The 20,856-nt window shown below is 36.0% G+C and overlaps 3 protein-coding genes across 3 annotated transcripts; 2 read left to right on the top strand and 1 right to left on the bottom strand.

Moving 5' to 3' along the window:
* Window positions 1-761: 761 nt before the first annotated feature.
* Window positions 762-4,165, top strand: LOC126878296 (uncharacterized). Its single transcript, XM_050640934.1, has 5 exons — window positions 762-905; window positions 1,151-1,446; window positions 2,106-2,299; window positions 2,419-2,659; window positions 3,115-4,165. Exons 1-5 carry the CDS (start codon window positions 777-779, stop codon window positions 3,686-3,688), a joined length of 1,434 nt encoding a protein of 477 aa, XP_050496891.1. The 5' UTR covers window positions 762-776; the 3' UTR covers window positions 3,689-4,165.
* Window positions 4,166-4,310: 145 nt separating this feature from the next.
* Window positions 4,311-8,410, bottom strand: LOC126878208 (FK506-binding protein 5-like). Its single transcript, XM_050640766.1, is given in 12 exon segments — window positions 4,311-4,543; window positions 4,600-4,854; window positions 5,383-5,436; window positions 5,580-5,820; window positions 6,193-6,362; window positions 6,400-6,487; window positions 6,549-6,698; window positions 6,770-6,870; window positions 7,318-7,375; window positions 7,504-7,628; window positions 7,762-7,846; window positions 8,321-8,410. Coding segments are annotated over 12 exon segments (1,650 nt in total).
* Window positions 8,411-10,210: 1,800 nt separating this feature from the next.
* On the top strand, window positions 10,211-18,799 carry LOC126878292 (modular serine protease-like). The gene is made up of 9 exons (XM_050640927.1): window positions 10,211-10,350; window positions 11,047-11,551; window positions 13,633-13,737; window positions 14,232-14,443; window positions 15,553-15,768; window positions 16,208-16,372; window positions 16,948-17,246; window positions 17,593-17,749; window positions 18,194-18,799. Exons 1-9 carry the CDS (start codon window positions 10,293-10,295, stop codon window positions 18,379-18,381), a joined length of 1,905 nt encoding a protein of 634 aa, XP_050496884.1. The 5' UTR covers window positions 10,211-10,292; the 3' UTR covers window positions 18,382-18,799.
* Window positions 18,800-20,856: the final 2,057 nt, after the last annotated feature.

Here is a 20,856-nt window from a genome sequence, read left to right as displayed (position 1 = left end):
ATTATCCGATATCACGTAGAAGCTTTCATATACGTTCAACGGATCCACATGTTTGTTTTGCAATTATTCATTTTGACGAAACTTGAAATTAACAAGATTTACTATTCCATTTAGTCAATGGATGTTAAAACAGATCTGTTTTTGCTGCCAATCGGCTATCGTTCTAATTAAAGTCGTTAAACGTTTCGATACGGAATGTGCGGTGATCGAATATTGGCTTAGGTTTTCATACTGCACGAAATTCTGTTTAATACAAATCCAATGAAATCGTACGCTGCCGGAATTCTCTATCGTTATACAGAGCGAACTGCACGCCAGAGGCTGTAATAGAATCAGATATCGTAAAATCGTGCTGGTGCAATTAACAGAAGACTCTTAGATTTTCTAGGAATAATATACATTTAAAACGGGCTATCTAATTTAAAAATCTTAATTTTTAAGTGATATAATTTCAAATATATAAATCAACAAAATTATCATTCAATAGTTTTAGTTTTAAGAATCGAAAATTTTTCAATGCAAAAAATTAAATTTATAAATAGAAGACTGTCGTTAGTTATTGTACTATACTTGTCATTTGTATTAGTTTCGAATTGTTCGCATCGATAGGAGAATCGAATTCGATTTTTTGCAAATTATTCGTGAAATAGCGCGACTCACTTCAACGTCGATTACCATTTTCCCCATAGCAAACTTAACCAATTACTCCGAATGATAAATTGGACATTTTTAAAATTCGGGAAATATTCGAACCGGTTCATACGACTTTTTCAGCCATGTCCCAGGTTTGTCCGTCATCCTCGCATCAACTGGTCGCAGCCGCGGTAGCTTTTCGCCGAGCTCGACGTAAATTTCCGAAAAATTTTGGTTTGTATAGCAACATAGAAGAAACAAAGTTCGATAAGGTAATTTCACTGCTAATATTCTACAAATTTTTTCGGTATTCGTGTTTATGTCATATTATATTGAACCAGGTTATAAATCCAAATTAATTTTTTTATATATCATTCAATGGTTCGATCTTAAGAATTGCCTGGTCTTGGGATTTGCAGCTGCTTGATTTAGATTGTTAAATTTAGATCAAAGATTTCTGAAACGTTCTTAATAACATTTCTCTGCAAATTGTTGTCTTTGACAATGTTGGAATCAGACTGAAAGCGTCAGCGGAAACGAGGAGCTAAACGATCAAGAAAATTCGTCGCTTCCATCGAGAAACTGTTCAAACGGAAGATCGAATCGTGTGGAAGCAAAGGCATTCTGGAACGATGAGTGCGGCGAAAGTGGCTCGATCAAGGAAAACTTACTCAAGAAGCCAATAATCTGCAGTTGTTGTCGTAAACGTAACGATCAATGCAATGCTGGAGATGCACTCGACATCGTCCCAAGCAAAGAGCACAATGGGATCACGCAGAAAAGCGAATTTTCTAAATCGGAACAAACAGAAAGGTATGGCGCATTTTGTACACGAGAATCGATTATCAGGAACGTTTTAATTTGACAAATATTCTTGTGGCCAGCTGTTTACAGTTTTCGTAGTAATTTTAGAAAAATACGTTGTAATTATAAGAAGAATATCAAATTCTAATTTAATTTTAATATTTCATTCTTCTATATGATAGTAGTGAGATATTCTGAATTAAATCACACAATTACAACACGAATTTATATGTAGTATAGTTTAGTATTCACAATTTAGATTAATCACTGACGAAAGTAATATCATTAAATCAACCGTAATATTATTTTATGAGTCCTTATCATTTTTAGCTTCAAGCAATTTTCAGAATGTTATTAAAGACATTAATTTATAAATGATATATTGAAAACTGAGAATTATGTCAACATCTAGTTCATATCTTATTGTATATTATACATTGAGCGATTTTACCCCGAAAATTTGTTGATGTGGTCGTTCGATAATCGCAACACGCCTCCGGACAAAATTTTACAAAATTGAAATTTTTAACCTTCTCCTTTTTTGTTTCAATTTTACGTCGGTGAAACCAGAATGAAATAAGAATTTTATTATCTGGTTATCAATTTTGTCGTATAAGCACTAAAAGAATACAAAGAAGTAACACATACTCGTTTGCTTCTTTTTTTAGTTGTAACGCGAAGGCAATAAAAAGTTTCATAACGGAACCTCGAAATTCTAGTCGTTGTCGTGGCTCATATTCTTATTTTCCAAGACGAAACCCGAAAAAAACTTCCACTAAATTGGATTCCGTTAATCTTCTGTACGGCTACGATCAGAACGAAGTGGACAATGTTAAAAGCAGCGACTCGTTCGAGAAACGAAGTAAATCAAAGTTCCTCGCGTTCTTGAATCTGCAGTTGTCGATAAATCGAATTTGCCATTGAATTTGTCGATGTGAATTATATTACCGTGAATTATCCTAATAATTTCGTCTTGTTTAGATTACGATAAAGACGAGCACGAGTGTAATGCCGAAGGGAGAGATCATAAATCGTATCATCGAAACTCGCAAAAGGATAACCACCCATCGTCGTCTAGTATTTCGCGCACATTCCGTTGTGCGAAACATTCGACTCTTGATCTTCTACGACCTCATCGGGATTATTGGTATCGTCAGAGTCGTCATTATTGCTGCCATTCTCACGATCACTGCCATCATCGTTGCGACAACGAGTACAACAGGTTAATAAAAATAAGGTTACAGCATAAGACGGGATTAGTTTGTATTATTACAGAACTGTGTCAGAATGGGACTATCTATAACTCCTTTCTTGTTATAAGCGACAAAATATGACAAAAGTTTGTAGGTAACGTTAAATTTTTATTTTACATTCATAAAAGTGCTTGTAAAGTGCACTTGGTGATAGCAGATAAACGTAAAACATACGAAATATTTATCTGTTATTTTCTACATTTATCCTATTGAGGATTCAAATCTTCTATATTTAAAAATACTAGGGTTGTAAATTTTGTTATAAGCGAATAATGGGTTAAAATGTATTTGGAATAAAGTACACTCGAGTTGTACATTTGCAAATTATATAGATTAATCGATCAGACACGAATTTTAATCATTCAATATTATTATATCGTCGAAGAGTTAGTTCACGATCTTTATTGACATTTTTTCCAAACAGTTATTCATCAAAGGAAAAGCGTCTCGCGTCAGACACGTGTCTCTGCTCCTCGAACTCCAACAATCGGAGAAATTGCTGTTCCAATGACCAAACCCCGCACGAATCTATCTGCAGTCATAAGTGTTGCGCGAACAATTCAGAAAAGATTTCGACGGTGCAAGAGCAGAACGACGAGGAACTGGACGATTCCGTGGGCACGATCAATCACAAGGACTCTTTGTGTATTCTGGTGGAAAAGTACAAGACTAATAAAAAGTGCAAGCACAAGACATACCTCGGCGGCCCTGAATTCTCGAGCGAACGAACTAAAGACGAATGCGATAAATCGTTCACCTCGGAAACCAGTTGTCAACTGGATGAAATCGTGAACGCGAAACAAGGGGAGAAATATTCGAGCAGCAATAAATGCCGTTTCCGAGACAATCGTGTGTCGATGGGGAGAACGTGCAGACATGGCTGCGGTCCAATCTTCAGGGAAGGGGATTGCAATCAATTCAAAAACCTCAAGTCTCGTTTAATAAAGACTGGTACTTGTTGTTCAGCGAAAGGCACACCGTGGAGACACACGTTTTAAATTCAACGAAGATTCTTCACTTTGAGTTCCACTTTTTCATACCAAGTTTTTGTATTTATATCGTTTCTAGTTCGCACGTTCGTTTGCTACTCGTCTTTTTTTACATACAGTAGCTAGCTGCTATAGATGTATTTATATCGCTATTTATTGGTTATTATTTATTAAGAAATTCGAGTTTAACAAAAAAGGTAGAAAAAAAGATCATATCACATATATATTTTGCCTTTGTACGAAGACACCGCTCTATGTATTTAACAAATTTACATTAAAACCACTATAAGATTTCTGCGTACAAATTTTCATTGTAATTTTTATCTTCACCCACAAAAAGGGACAAAGAAGTTTCGAACAGTAGTTCAATTTCAAGGTTGGCGCACCGTCGCTCCTCCGGATGGTTATTTTTTAAGGTATATTGCGCTAATAAAGTTAATAAACTTATTTTGGAAGTATATTGCTTTAATAAAGTTAATAAACGAGCGCATTTATATCATTCTGCTACAACGGGTTCTGTACCGCCAGCCTCTTGGGCATCATTTGGACACTCTTGCGTCTCTCCTTTTTTCTTTTCCATCTCTTCCACTTTTCGCTCTGTTTCTTCTACTTTTTTTGCCTTCTTTTCTCTCTACTCTTCCTCCTTCTCTTCCCTTTCTTTTTCTTCTAATTTTTCATCCTCTTCATCCTCCTCTTCTTCCTTCTCTGCTTCCTTTTCTTCTTCCTCTTCTTCCTTCTCTGCTTCCTTTTTTTCTTCCTCTTCTTCCTTTTCTGCTTCCTTTTCTTCCTCCTCTTCTTCCTTCTCTGCTTCCTTTTCTTCTTCCTCTTCTTTTTCCTCTACTACATCTTCTTTCGTGTCACGCACTGTAAAGATTTCGTTATTAATTACCATGCACAGCGTATAAAATTATCATTAATACCTTCGTCTTCCTCGATTTCGTCGACGAGTTCTGACCGCTCTGTTTCGGGTTCCGTTTGTAAATCCGGACTTACGGTCAACGGCTCCGTAATTTCAGTTTCTGTCGCTTGCAGTTCTTCCGTTTCTTCTTCTTCTTTTTCTTCTTCTGTCAATGGTTCTTCCCTGTATTCTGTTCTCGATGGTAGAACTCGTGGTTCTACCGGGCGATATTTAGGTTTGGGCGCAGGTTCAGTAGGCACAACTTCCTCCACGTCTTCTTTAAATTAAAATTTTCAATTTGTAGCGGCACGCTAATAAATTCAAATCTTATTGTTGTTTTGCCTCGGAGCATCAATATCGTAGGACACACACATATTGTATTAATAATCAAAGTCCGAGGCAAAACAAAGTCGCTGTTACTTTCAACCGTAAAACGCAGTCGAGTTCAAACTTTCCGATTGTCCCCCGACCGATATAAATAAACGAGCGAATTAACGAGCGAGAGAGTTTATCAAGCGAGAGAGTTCAGCAGTCGAAGATATCAACGCATCAAAGTGTATACGAAGTTTCTCGACACACGCGCGTATTTATCACGATTAATTATAGACCAGGACTTGTGCTTTGTATCAAGGCATTACAAATAAAGTGCTCACGACACTTAGAATATTATATCGATATTTGAACTACCTCATCCTCTACTACCTCTACAAATCCTGAATTACCTCTACAAATCCTGAATTACCTCTACAAATTTTTCTCTTATATTATTCTTATATTAATTTTTTGAGTGAAATTTTCTAGTTACTTTGCTCTTCGTATTCTTCCTCGTCCTCCTCGTATTCGCTAGGTTTTAAGTCATCTAATAAATAAAACCAGTATTATTATGTACATATGGGAAAGTGTAATTTTTGAACAGTTCAGTTAGCTTGTTATTTCAAAAATACTAAATTTACGTATCACGTATAAGTATCGTATATGTATCATATATATTAAATGCTGTACTTTCTTTTATTAAGCGGCTCATCCTCATATGTTCTTTGAAAGTAATCTGAAGTTGCGTGCTCGTGGCCATCATTTCCTCGCGAGTGCCATATTCAGTGGGGATGTCTGGGCGTGAGGTGATCTTTTCAAAAATCTTGCGATGTACCGTATCGACGACAGCTTCAGCGACCATTGTCTGCGTTGTCACCAATTGTTGCACGTCGTAGCATCGTCTTCTCGCACGATATTCTTTGTAAGCTCTCTGTTTTAAGAAGAAAAAAGTAAATCTATCGATCATTCGTATTTCCATAAAAAATCCATTAAGACATTGCGTATTTTATAAGATAATTTTACGTGAATTCAGCAACGAATTAAGATCAGCTAGGTAAATTTATTAATTTTGCTGTGGCTGCGGATAAGAATGCTCATTATCATGAATATGGCTAAAACTGTAGACCCTACTATTTCCCAGAACCTACTTATTTTCTTATCTATTAAGTATTATAACGAGTACTATACCTACTTTGCATATTGCATGCATTCTGTGCTCTTTTTCACTTTCAAATTTCCCATAAATGTATAAAAATGCGCAGTCTCTCGTTAATCACTAGAATCATATGCATCGTATCGTTACCTGGATAATTGCAGCAGCCTCGTTGGCCTTTTCCAATGTTAATCCAGAGTCTTGGTACATCATTTCCATCCAAGCGACCGCTTGAACAGCTTCCACGGGTTCGAGTATACGTTCATCCTTCTTCAGAGGCGCTTCTTCCGTTCCCGCTGCGAACATCAACAGTCAACAACGTCGAATTTTTCAACGTACGCAGAATTTACACCGAATTCGTGATATCACGATCGTGACGTGCGATTACAATCTTACGAGCGTCGATCCTCTGATTTCTTCTAGTGTAGTATCCGCGATAGGCAAACTATGCGTGATTAATTATCAAATGATTGTTAGTAGCGCCGTGTTAAAAAAAGGAAAATTACTTTTACGAGTCTTGCGGCTTTAGAAATTTCCTCTTGCGTGGCACCAGCTTTTCTCAGGATGTCCAGCGTATTCCCCACTGCTCTTTGCCACTGAATCTTCCCTTCAGCTTCGTTCAACACCATTCTCTCGTAATGGCCACGAAACGCAGCCTGATTTTAATTTATCGATCCGACATTTTAATATATTTCACTTCGAAAGTACTTTTAATCGAAACACTAACTTGTATCACTGTGGCAGCACGCTCTGCATCTTCTCGTACAGCTCCTGTAGCTTCTAGAATATCTCGTATCGATATCATAGATTTTTCGTCGCAGGTTGGATCTACGTTTAAGATAGTTGTACGGGCAATTAAAAACACTCGATATTACTTTGCTGCAATTGCTGTAATCGCGTGTATTATATTCTTTCATCGAGAGTTCGTGATATAAAATGACGTAGATAATACTGGTATTTTTAGTTTTACAACCCCCGTTATATCCACTTTATGATAATATAATAATTCTGAGTTAACATATCAAGCCATTCCTCAGCTTTTACCTCCTATATAGATAACCATTCGCATTAACCGAGGGTCGTAAAAAAATTTCGATCTAAAGGATCACTAAATTTCCTACGATAACGATCATGGCTACCGAAAAGCCGCACGTATCTTTATTCCGCTTCATTTTATAACTTTACCCTCAAACGAGCCCGCGTTACAGCTGGTCGCTTAAAACAATAACGTTTACCTACCAGTTTCTTTTTACGATTCATTCCCAGTTCTCTTACCTTCGCATGCCTGTACCGGTTGCGTGTCAACCTCGTCCAAATACTCGCGGAATGCTTTCTGGGAAATGAAAAAAAATAAAAAGGAGAGAGATACTAAAAGGAAAATTGCAGAAAGGGAAGGAAAAAGGAAAAGGAAGAAAGGACTGGAAATATCGCGTAGCCATCGACAAGCGGTCAGCACGCGACAATAAAATTCACTTGGATCCGCGGAGCCGCGACTGCGATCTGCTCCAAAGTGAAACCAGTCCGGTAAAGTATGCACAGAATGGCCTGGCTCTCAAGTAAAATGTTGTTTACCACTTTAACCGCAACTGAAACGATAGACTTTTAATAACATGGTCACTCGTGCCGAAAATAAAGAAATAAATAAAGAAAAAAGTAATGAAGGAAGAAGATTGCGGAAGAATACATCGGAAGAAGGATACATCGAGAAGAGAAATGTACCTTTCGTGTTTTCGCGTGTGATCAGAAGCGTATCCACGTATTCGGCGATAAAGGCGATTAAATTGGCTGGCTGGGAACGAAGAACCTGTTTCAATTATTAAATTAGGAATTAACTGTTAACACGAGATTAGAGATTACATCGATAGGAAATCGAAGAATTTATTGCATTTATGATCGTATTTTATGATAGTCTATTACGAAACGTTCAGCATTCAGTAGAATGTGTATGTGCTACTTACATATGCAGATAAATAGTTCGTTGTTAACGTTAAGTGCTGTCCACGTTATGCGATTGGAATTTCTTTCAACGTTTAGGAATGTAGATTAAAAAGAAACAATTAAAAAGAAAAAAAGGTATGGGTTTTGCAGATAGAAAGAACTAGACGTAATTCGAATGAATATCTTTTTCTTTATTGAATTTCTATGTATGTATTTATAAAAATGACTAAAAGAAATTATTAGTGATTTACATTAAAGAAGTTTTTGTAATTTTATCGCGACCGTAATAAATTTTATATAAAATCGTAGAGTATTTTACGAATTTAGTAAAAATGCTTACTTCCCGAGAGATATCAGTGCACAATTCCCTTAGTCCTTCTGGTACTTTGTATATATGCTTCGCCCCGTGTGTCTGAAGCACTACGTTCATTTTTTAAATCTATTCAACAGCTGAGTGTAAAAAAGAATCGTGATGTCTATAAAAAAAAAACAACCCTCTATTATTTCGGGCGTTTTAAACGTCGTACTCGATTTTTCAGTCGTTGTTCGAGGCGAAATGAAGTTCTCTTTTGTTTTGCAATTTGCATGACGGCTGCATTCAATTCGTGCTCTAAATGTTCCACGAGATCGTGCTATCAACCTACCGGTGCTTCTACTTTAGAACTACTAAATTTATTAAAAAAGAAAAAAAATATATAATATTTGGTATTTCGATTGTTTCAATGCCCCTGGATGATACTGCGCGGCGGTCTATCATTTTTTCAGAATTTCCACGACAAATTGAATTATTCTCGAGAGTTCGTTAGTATTTGCTATTGCGTTAATCAATTTTTTTCCAAACTCGCTGTCTAGTTATTTCGTTTTTAAAACGAGATTCACACATTCTACGATATTTTCGAGCGAGCGCAATCATCGCGATGACTGTGTTGAAGATGCCTGAAACTCGTAGCAATCTAACGAACGAACACACAGATTCACTCGATGTACAAGCGAATACATACATACATATGTGATGCAATGAAGATACAGATTCACGTAGAGAATTACGCAATCGCAATCTGTCTTGCGCAACGAATTTCGCATCATCTTTGAACAACTTCATTCAGAATTAATAACTTCTCTGGAAATGCTGGTACACGCGATAAACATCTGTTTTCATCGTAGACAAGCATAGCAGTTCATATTAGACGCTATATTGCCATATCGTCTCCTCCAGGAATGGAATAAAATGTTCTCAGTGAATTTATCTTCTAGAATCTAGAATATTCGCGACGAATCGATTTAAAGTGGTATGTTTGTTATATTACGAATATGCCGTATATATATATATATATATATACCGTATATATATATATATATATGCAAAATAGTCGTCCACGAATTGTTTCGTATTCATCTATAGAAGGATAATTTGCATGTTTGATTGTGGGCTCGCTGATAAATTGTTTCGTGGAAGTGTCATTTTAAAACATTTTTTCGAGCTTCACACAACAGACGTCTATTAAATAATCTTAGTCTTTTTTTTATAAATGTGATTATTTTTTTCTTTAATGTGCCTTACGGTTTTGTTTATAAGCCGAAACTTTTATCGCGTATAGTTGATAATTGATTTGGTAATTTTTTAATATTGTTTATACGAGTTTTCGATGAATAATCAATCAAGGATACCTTTTATTCATTTTATCGAACATACCAACATCACGTGAGTTTGTGACATTTCAGCGATGATTAAAACAAATTACGTAAAGAGATCAATCAATTACAGATAATCAAATAAAGTCTAAATAATACAATATCAAATAGGAAAACCATGAATATTCAAAAATCCCAAAAATCCCAATAATCGATAATTATAATCAGCCACTCGATTCCACGAAAGCCACTTTACGAACAGTTACACGATTTTACGAAATCACTCAAAAAAATCTTCCTCTATCGATTATTTTCTCCCGAACTTTTTTTCTTCCTAAATCACAACTAATTACATGCAAAAACATATATGTATATACACACACATTTATCAGATTGGAATTTTCTGACATGTTCACGGTCATCGTGTAGCCGCTACACTGTAGTATATTTTTCGAAGGATCCTAGAGTCGACTTTCGGTTTGGTGACGACACGAAGTGAAGGCGACCAGTTCATCGTTGTCTGTCAAGGTTTCCAGTTCTCTTGGAACTCGTGTGTGTTATCGTGGCACGCCCCAGATATCCGTGGACGAGCAACAAATCGGTTTTTAAGTCGCCACGATTGTCAGTCATTTCTCGACTACCGTCGATGGTCGCAATGGTATTGCGGAGTTAGCACAGTTATGAATGCGCGCGTTGTACTTTTGGTGGTCTTCTTGTTGACTGATCTATCAGCGTCGCGTGAGTAGCTGATGTTAAGCTCGATTTCCATGACTGATCGTCATCGAGTTTCATGGGGGCAAAAACATGTGCATGGCGTGCGTGGGATACATAGGGAGTGCAACAGTTGCGCTCCGAGCTATTTTTAAATGGTTGCTATTGGTTAATGCTTTTTGGAAAAGTTTACTTTTTTTTTTAATATAGGGTAGAGAATTTAGCGAACGAAAGATAAGAGCGCAGTGAAGATAGTTTTGGTGACTGGAAATTATATTTTTTGAGATGAATAATAGTTCAGATGTGTGTTTGCATCATTTTGAGAGATCTGGACGTTTAGCAACACTTTGTAAATCAAAATTACCATTTTACGAAACAGAGCTGAGAATTTCAATAGTTTATCATTTTTATCACACGAAGACTTATACACTTTGAAGAAATAGCATGTTTTTAAATTTATAATTATATGTAGGTGTTCGTCTTTGAACGAATGGTAGATTAATTAATTCACTCATCTTTAAAAAAAGATTCATTGCATCAAACTTTAGTTATCTTTTCTTAAACGCTCACTGAAGTAAACATTTTAACGAGTTCTTTCATAACTCACGCCTCTTCCGGAAGCGACTCGCATGACAGTCACGAACCGGCTCGGCATAACAATGTGCTCACGATAACGTTTAGAAATTTATCATCACGATGCAATTATTATTTCTACCTTGTTAGCGGCCGATCAGAACGACGCTGGCAGATTGAAAAGAAGCCCACAATGGGGACATTCCCCTGATCCTCCTGGTCGTGGACGAAACAAATTTAATGCACAAAGAGGTCCTCCAGGTGGTCGAGGGCCTCCTGGACTTGGTCCACCTGAATTTCCACCTGGATTATATCGTGGTGGTGGTCCTCCTGGACTTCCACCTGGATTAAATCGTGATGGTGGTTCTTCTGGATTTCCACCTGGATTAAATCGGGGTGGTGGTCCTCCTGGATTTCCACCTGGATTAAACCGTGGTGGTGGTCCTCCTGGACATGAGCCTGGTCCACCTCCTGGTCCACCTGGTTTATATAATAAAGTTGATAAAGAAAGACAGAATTTCGATTATGACAACGACAAACCACAGAAAAACGATAACGTGTCAAAAGATTCATCTTCGAGAGATGGTACACCGCGTGATGATGAAGAAATTGAGATGTTCAATGAACGATTTTCTGATGACAAAACTCGGTGCAGGTGAGTTTTGTTCTTCAACTAAATAAGAATGAAAAATATGATTGGTAGATTTCTCGAGGTTTTCAAGTTTCATTGATCCTTTTGCAACGGATTAAAATATCGAAGAAAGATAAGATAAATGAAATAGAAAATAATTTCTTCATCTGTTACTTCCAATTTTGTATAGAAAATAAACCTTAACAACTGCGTTATGTATGCACATGCCGGTTTTTCTGATCGAGTCTCTATCAGACAACGTTGCTTAAAAGTGTTGTATTTAAAAGTGTAGAAACGTGAAAGCTTAAAACCGTATACCAAACGTACGTGTAATACGGTATTTGCATATGTTGAAACGCGTAGTCACAGACCTGATCATAAGGACTGTATTGGATTGCGTGGTTGATAAATATGCTTGTGAAACTGAGCAATTCGAACGTTCAAGAATAGCTAGTGATTCGGTCACGTAGCAACTGAATATTATAGAATTGATTATGTGAAAGATACTTGGAATAATTTAGAGATGGCAGGCAGCCTGATGTTAAATGTTATGTTCGTCTAAAATAATAGTCCATCTCTGGAATGAGGAATTATCGCAAATTAGAATCGAATGAATATCTAAGTAAATTGTTCACTCTTATACCATAATCGGAATATTTCTTTTTATAATTCCTAATAGTCACGTTAAATTTCGGTCGATACGAAATAAAATTATTGAGTACGAAAGAAAAAAGTAGGACAATAGGGATATGGTAAATTTTAATTTATAATTAAGCAAAATGAAAAATATAGCCGATGTATAGCTTGACAGGTTGATAAGTCTGTCTGAATATCCAAGTATAATAAATGGACTCGTATATACTCGGCCGTAATATTTCATAATTTGCATGAAATAAAAATTAAGTATCTATCAATTCATCCATAGACGGAAACGTTTTACTTTAGAAACGAAGACATGTTTTTGGTATTTTTAATATTGCACTTCCAAGTTATTTTTATATATATAGTAGATTGTATTTTCGTTATCTGTATAATTCGAAGGAATCGCGTAATAAGCGTGACATACGATACAAATGACAAACAGATGAACAATAAAATTCGTAACGATTAAATACGATACGACATGATACGATACGATATCATACGATACGAACGGTATCGTATCGCGCGGATTGCTTTTCAGTAAACGCGTATTCGACAATCGAGGCAGTTTTGCTATATCCGGCTATGAAATATTTCGCCCATCCAAATTGTCCTAATGAATTTCAGTTAACTAAAAGTGACAAACGCGCGCCATGGTGAGATTACTGATGGAAACTCGATTCGGGGAACACGATCTACTCGGGTAAATAGCGATAGAAACAAGTGTACGTTTGTAGCTTGATTTCGAATCGTTAGTTTCGCTTCCTGTTAACTGATACGTGAAATCCGACATCGCTATACGATACCATTTTGTATCGAACAATCGTTCTCCTTTCTTTTTTTAAATTCTCGTAATTTGTATATTGTAAGTGCTTCATTTTGTATCGGATTTTGTTGGAAGTTATGAGATATTCGAAGAGCAAACAGTTTGGATCGTTAGATTGAGCAAAATGAATCTGAAGCGGAGGAAAATTTTGTATTAAAAATTCCAGTCAGATGATGATTCTAGATTTAGTTTTTCAGTGAACGTTATAATACTATGAAGTTTTAGATAAAAGAGCGCAGATAATGGAATATAATATATTTATATTTTAATTCTTTCCAGCTTGCACGTCCAAGGTAGCTTTTAGAAAGATTTATTGCAATACAGGATCTCACATAATAATGGCCCTTACTTTAAAAATTATCCTACGAAAATTAGCCTGTCATTATTTCTAGAATTACATTTAATCTATCTCTTTTCAAGTTTGACCGTATTAGAGTTAATGTTATTACATTAACGCGTTATGATTAGGAAGAAAAAATTCGTCCCGAAATGGTTAGACAAATTTCTCGAATTTTTCCCTGATTCTGTTTCTGCTTCCTCTACTTTACCTGAAGTGCAACGATACAATCACAGAAATACACTGCACACCATGTGTTTTCAAACACGTAATCAACGTTTGTTGTCATTTCGAAAACAGGAAAAACGAGTTCCGTTGTGGAAGCGGCGAATGTTTACCGAAGACAGCAAGGTGCGACGATAAATTCGATTGTCGCGATTTGAGCGACGAACGCGAATGTGACAAGTAAGTTAATTTACTTGGATGAAAGATAAATACAAGTCACGACAAAATATTTAAGAACCAAGAAGAAGTACGTGTTACACGCGACATTTTTCGACTGTTTGCGTAGAAAATGTTATCAAAAATGCAAAGATAGCGAAACTCAGCACGTTGATTGTCGCAATGCTCGTCGATGACCCACGTTACTAAAGCTTTGATAATGATTAAAATAACTTTCCTTTTTTTTTTATTTATGATATAAATTTCATGAACTAAAACTTTTTACAATGTAAATGTCTTAGATAACATGCACCAGTACAATATAATATGTTGCAAGAATTAAATGTCATAGTATAGTATATTTTATTCCCAGGGAAAAATATATAAAAAGCGTGTGACAGTCAACGTGCTAACTAAGAAACGGCAAAAGAAAACTCTGCTGTAACGAATTCAATTATTCTCTTATTTGCTGTCCGTTTAATTACGACACTGTTAATTATCGTGGCTGGACATTGTAGAAAATCGGGAAACGGCTGCGTCCTTCCCGAACAACCCGAAGGTGGAAGTTACGAACTGGGTGGCTGTGGTAAACCTTGCCCGAAACGTCCCGGAGATAAAGTTCCTAGTAACAGCATTCTGAATTACACCTGTCGGCACAATTACATTTTGAACGGAAGTGCCGTTCCTGTTTGCTTCAACGACAAATGGTACAACCTGCCCTCGTGTCTCAGTAAGTTCATTAGATTACAGATTTTACTAAATTAGCGAAAGTAATTTACGTCGAGACTTCTGTAAGAGTAAAACAGTGTCGATGGAAAAGAAAATTCAGAGATCTCGATTTAGAATTATCGACGAATTTATTTTCCGACAAATTCCAGCTTGATTTTGATGGCTGTAGTTCCTTGTTTTATGTCGCGCTTTATTCAATCTATATTATGTCAACGTATAAGTGATGTAACGATTGCATGTCTCCATGTAATTATTACGAGTTATGATATTTACAAATAGTTAAATATTAGATGTGTGCAACAATGATTACTGTCGTGTTTGTGTTGGAATAGTTAGAGATCTAGCGCTAACGTAAAAAGAATCGATTAACTATGCGACTTGACTAATTTAAACGATGGAAGATAAAGAAATAATTGTACGACATCAAAGGTTTAGTCTCACGAAATGCTAAAATTTCAAGGTGCATGTCTGACATTTTTTTAAATCTATCTTATGATTTATACTTCACGCACGTATAAAACTGAAATTTTTCGAGAAATATCTATTTGATGAAATATATTACGATAGAAACGAGCGTGAGCCATAAAGATTTCTCGGTTCTACCGTTTACCATTCTACCATTTTCAACTCGAATGATAGTAATAGATTCTAGTTGAACTGATTTCGAATTCGAGAATATTCGCTCCATTTGTTTAAATTAAATCTATATAGTTAACTAAATAGGATTAAATTTATTTAATTCACTGGTATTTCGTAAATTAATTGATTAATTACTGTGTTATCCAACGTGTTATTTGAATTATTGATTATTCCCTCTTCGCTGCAGTTTTTCTATCCCCAGCTCTCCTGTATAAAATATACATAATTAAGAATCACATGACTATAGTTTAAATAATGACATTTCAAACATAATCAGAATAATAACGTTATAATATAATACTTAATAAATGATATATTCAACAATATTTCGTATAAGTGGAACAAGCCTTTTTATAAAAAATATTGAATTTAAAGTAAAAAGCGAGAAAAATAGAAAGAATCTTTTTATTATTTGTTTAGAAATTAATATTTCACCAATATTTCTCTTTCATCAAAATTTCATTGCAACAGGGATATGTCCACCATTGAACAGTACCACGGTGAATATTTTATGCTCGTACCAAGGAAACGAGGTGTCTTGCACCGATCGAATTAAACCTGGAACGGTGGCGACTTTGTCGTGCAAGTCGTCTTACAAATTGTCCGTGACGAATGACCCAGCGTATCGTACAGTCACTTGTCTAGAAGACGGATTATGGGACCGTCGTCTTTTCCGTTGTCTTCCAGGTAATGATGATTTTACGTATCTTGTTTCCAACATGCTGCTCTGATTCTTAGAACAGAGCAAAGACTAATTTACACGCTTGTAATCATAAATAGTACGTTTGCAAAATTAATAACAGCAGTTAATACATTCTTGATAAATTTTGGTCATTGAGACTGAATAAATTTTGTAAAAAACAACAGACTAGCCAAATACTTGTTACTTAAAGTGTTTCCCAAATGCATTTTGTACTTGGAAAGATCTCTTTTTTTAAATAAATTAAATTTTTAGAAAAGTGAAGACATAGAAACGACCAATGTTATTGCATGTCGCTAAAAAAAGAAAAAAAAATATCTTTTATGAGAAATATGAATCAGACATTTCATGAATTAGCCTTGCTTGTTATTAATTCAAGCAAGGTCTAATGTATTCGATCTAATTTAATTTATTCTGCTTCGTCAGAGTGTGGAATACCCATTTCACAAGGTAACACGTTGGTCGTGAACGGATTCGAGGCAAAGTTCGGAGTATTTCCGTGGCATGTTGGCATCTACCGCAAAAACTCAGCGAACGAGTACGAGCAAATTTGCGGGGGCACACTTATAAGCAACAATCTAGTTGTATCAGGTAATTTCGTTCGAGAAAATAAATTCCTACTTTGAAATCACGCGAATATGTTTGGCAGTTGCATTTCATATTCACAGATAAAATAAAAGATATCACAAAAAAGTGCTTTCCATCAGCTACACTGGCGTTAAGTATTTGCAATTAGTGTGCAATTTAATTACACGATATTTAGTACAACTATACATTTCGCATAGAACACGGAACTATTTAAACAGACAATTATCCAATATATTATTAAACATCGACATTCAACGATATGGCTATTCACGCTGTATGTTAATTTCCTACCAAACACATATGCTTGCAACGAGGATCTTGTAATTTTCATATGCATTTTCAGATAGTTCTTGTGACAGTAATTGTGACAATCGTGTCTCATAATAATGCTAGTAGTATCTCAAAATATTTCATATAACGCATACCATATGGACGTTTTCTATGATAAATGTACCTTTGAACCAGAGTTGTATATTTTACATATTTGCAATAATCTGAAAGTGTCCAAATACTACTCGCATGCAATATACACAGTAGCACATATCACGGATAAAGGATGGCAAACATTGTTTCGATAGCTGCCCACTGTTTCTACGACGAGGTGTACAATACAGTGCTTGACAAATCGAAGTACGCGGTGGCAACGGGCAAGCACTATCGCGATTGGAACGCGGACGAGAATTACGAGCAAAAATCGATGTTGGCCGAGATTTTGACACCGGAACGATATATAGGGGCGAGAGGGAATTTCGCTCAAGATATAGCCCTTTTGAAATTGACTAGTTCTTTCGAGTTAACCGCTCAGGTGCGTCCGATCTGCATGGATTGGGACAATATGTACGAACGGAAACAGCTGCAAGTTGGCCAAAACGGAAAGGTAAGATCTTGGTTATTAATTAAGAAATATCCAGCTACGGCAACGTATTACCTTGATTAATTTCAGCCAAGCTGCAACGCTATTTTCTCGCCAGATTTCCGGCCTTTTTACCTACCTTTCCTCTTCCGTGACTGGTTTCAGCTGGCTAATTAAGTCACGCTGGATTATATTTCCGTAATTAATTCACACGCCCGTTATGCCGCGACATCGTTCTATTTCAGCAATTAATTTGATTCCCATCTGCCTGCGATTTTCTTTCTTTATTTTGTCCGCTTTGTTATGAAAGTAATGTGCTTTTAATTGGGAATCGTGAATGGTTCCAGGCTTTAGACGTTGTTCATTTCAGGCTGTTGGCTGGGGCAAAACGATTGAAGATACGCCTAGTAAGGTCCTGCAGGAAGTGAGCATGCCGTATATACCGTATGACCAATGTTTATTGGCTGTACCATCTGATTTCCGGGGATACATTACGTCGGACAAGTTCTGTGCCGGTAATTTGAATGGTAAGTAGACGTTTAGAATGAATTATATTATCAATCGGTGAATTTTATTAATTTTTTCAACTATTGCACAATTCTTATCTATATTTTTAATTAGATGTTATATACCTTCAGAGATTATAATCGTATTAATACAGATACTTGATACTTTAATAATTGTTTTTTTATTTTGTTTTTTCTTTTTTTTTTTTAACAGGTGATTTATAATTTCCAAGAACCTATTGCAACGAACATAATAAATATACCGTGTGATTCTACGCTTCAAAATCAAAAAGTCGATTAAGCAGTACACACGCACAGTTGACTTGTATTTCAACGTTTGTTTCCATCGTATCGTACAAATGCTAGTAAAGGAAATACATTGAAACCCAGTCTAATTGCTATGCTATGTTTATCAGCAGCGGAAATACAATTGACAATAACCATGATAAATCATTCTATTCGCAGGTTCCAGTCTCTGCGAAGGTGACAGCGGAGGAGGACTGTTCTTTCAAATGGGGGAAACCTGGTATCTACGTGGTATAGTTAGCGTCAGCCCAGTGAAGGACTATAAGTGTAATTACCACACCTACACGGTGTTTACCTCGACTGGTTTTTTCCGGGATTGGATTCGCGATGTTTTTATCGCTACTTAAACAACACGCACGTTCACTCGTTTCGTAAACTTACAAGCTCGTTCAATGATCGAGAATTGAGCGATTCTGTATCTGATGAACAGCGAGAGCGTGTTCGTCAAATTGGCTTTCGTCTGAGAATGGAAAACGTCACCTCAAATGAGATGAGAGAACGTCATTGTAGAAAATGTTATCTTCGAAAAGTTACTTCGTTACAAGCATCAGAATTGCTTTTACATCGGTGAAAATTTGCACACTTGATCTGGAGTAATCATTTCGAACGAATAAACTTTCTATTTTTAAATAAATTAGATAAGTCGATTTATGTCGATTAATAGCTTGAAAAAGTATTCGTCGCGAATTTCTTTTAGAAAATATTTTCTATCATTTATGTGATTATCTCGTTTAATAAATTTCGTAACATTTTTAATTTTTCCAATATCATGCGTAGTTCGTAAACCTTGGCAACTTGGCAAGCGACTGCTAATCTCGCGTAAATCGTACTTTCAGTTTTCAGGAGTGCAATTTTATAGGGTATACGTGCAATATTTTTTGTGCGTCGTGTTTTCGCAGCAATCTCGCCGCGATAAACGTTTTACCAGAGCAACAGCGCTGTAACACAAACGGGCAAAGACATTTCGATGATTCACCAAAAAACAAAAAAAAAAAAAAAGAGTGCTGTTTGATCTACGACAAAAGCGCGATGGCTGTGGCGCTGAAACGGTCCAACCGGGCTCTAGAACGAATACTACCTTTGATATTGGCTTTATCCGGCCAGGGATCTAAATTAGCACCGACTCGTTATTTATATCGCAACTCCGTTATTTATGACTCCGGCTCGCCGCTACATGAACTTTTTTGTCCGATCCGAATGTATCGTATTTCCTGTAGGAATTTCCAAACGGTGTCGAGATTTTTTTTTATCTACGACGATGTTCTGCACCGTAATCCGCGTTGACTTTTATTTCACGGCTTCGTCGACTTCGATCACTTTCATTTGCGGATAAATTCAACTACGAAATGTGTTTACCGTTAATAGATTTTTTAATCAGTCCATTGCGGAGAACGCATATTTATAGGGAAGGAAATGGATGCCAGTTTTATAGAACGGTGCACGAAATTGGGAAAAGTCATATCTTTTTTCTGTTTGCTGTTAGAAACAAATGTCAGAGGACAAAAAGGAGAATAGTTCCGGGAGGACTAGTTTTATCTCTTTATCGATTTAGAATCGTATATTTTCGTGTTTACAATAGGAGGTGTATGCGCATTACGAAGTTATTAATTATACAGGGTGGTTGGTAACTGGTGGTACAAGCGGAAATGGGGTGATTCTACGCGAAAAAAGAAGTCGAAAATATGGAATAAAAATTTTTTTTATTTTTCTTTTTTTAATTTTTCCATCGAGACAACAGTGAGATCCGTTATAACGAGACGTGATAAAGTGCACGCGTACCGAGCGAAAATTCAAAGTCGATTTTCTCAAAAACAAAGCCTCAAACGAAAAATTTTTATTCTATATTTTCGACTTCTTTTTTCGCGTAGAATCACCCCCTTTCCGCTTGTACCACCAGTTACCAACCACCCTGCATATGAAATTTGTTATTAAAATAATGTAAACTTCTTGGTTTTCGTATTAATAAGATACTATGAATTTTGGATATCAAGTCAACCGTATGTGAATGTTAACGACGATAATGAACAGCGAAAATATCGTGGAGATTAGATCTTATTATGAAATATTGTACATTTTTTAAAAGGAGAACAATTTTGAAATTTTGTTCGCCGAAAATTATCTTGATCTAATATTTAGAATTAAACTGTAATATAGGATAGCTAAACAGAAGGTTCTAATCGAACAGTATTTTAGCAATTAAAAACATCATACGTTGGTGAGTCATATTAGAAGATTAGATGTGAATGTGTAAATCTAGCATTGCTAATTCCAAGTCTATTTAGTATTATCTACTGTTTACGATCAAGATTTGCAATATTGAAAAATTCTTACTCATCTTCTAGCGCGTGCGATGCTGCGAAGTTTTTCTATTTATAATATTGTACGTAATTAACGAGAAAAATTAGATAAGAACGAAATCGTATTTTGATATAAAGCAAGGATCGCAGAATCTGCGTGTAATAATGGTCCAATCACATTGGTCTGTCTAATACGATAACAATTAATTATTTAATTAGCTGGTTTGCAATCGTCGACGTCGAATATTGGCAGAATGCTCGTATTGAGCAGTGTGCGAGACGCGGTATACGTTTGTGGCAATCGATGTTTGCTTTGCATACTATTCATACGTTTATGGCTGACGCGTGTTTGCCCATTTGTGAACGGGCTTGCGATTGTGCAACTAAAGGGGTAGATGGATTATTTGATAAAATTGATACTCGACGTTTAAAACTTTTGTACGTATCACGGACAGCATGAATACGAATACAGCAAATAAAAACAATTCACTGTTTTTTTTATACATATGTATATATATATATATA

This window comes from Bombus huntii, chromosome 2, assembly GCF_024542735.1.
Source record: "Bombus huntii isolate Logan2020A chromosome 2, iyBomHunt1.1, whole genome shotgun sequence".
Taxonomy (NCBI): domain Eukaryota; kingdom Metazoa; phylum Arthropoda; class Insecta; order Hymenoptera; family Apidae; genus Bombus; species Bombus huntii.
This window is presented reverse-complemented; position numbering and strand designations above follow the sequence as displayed.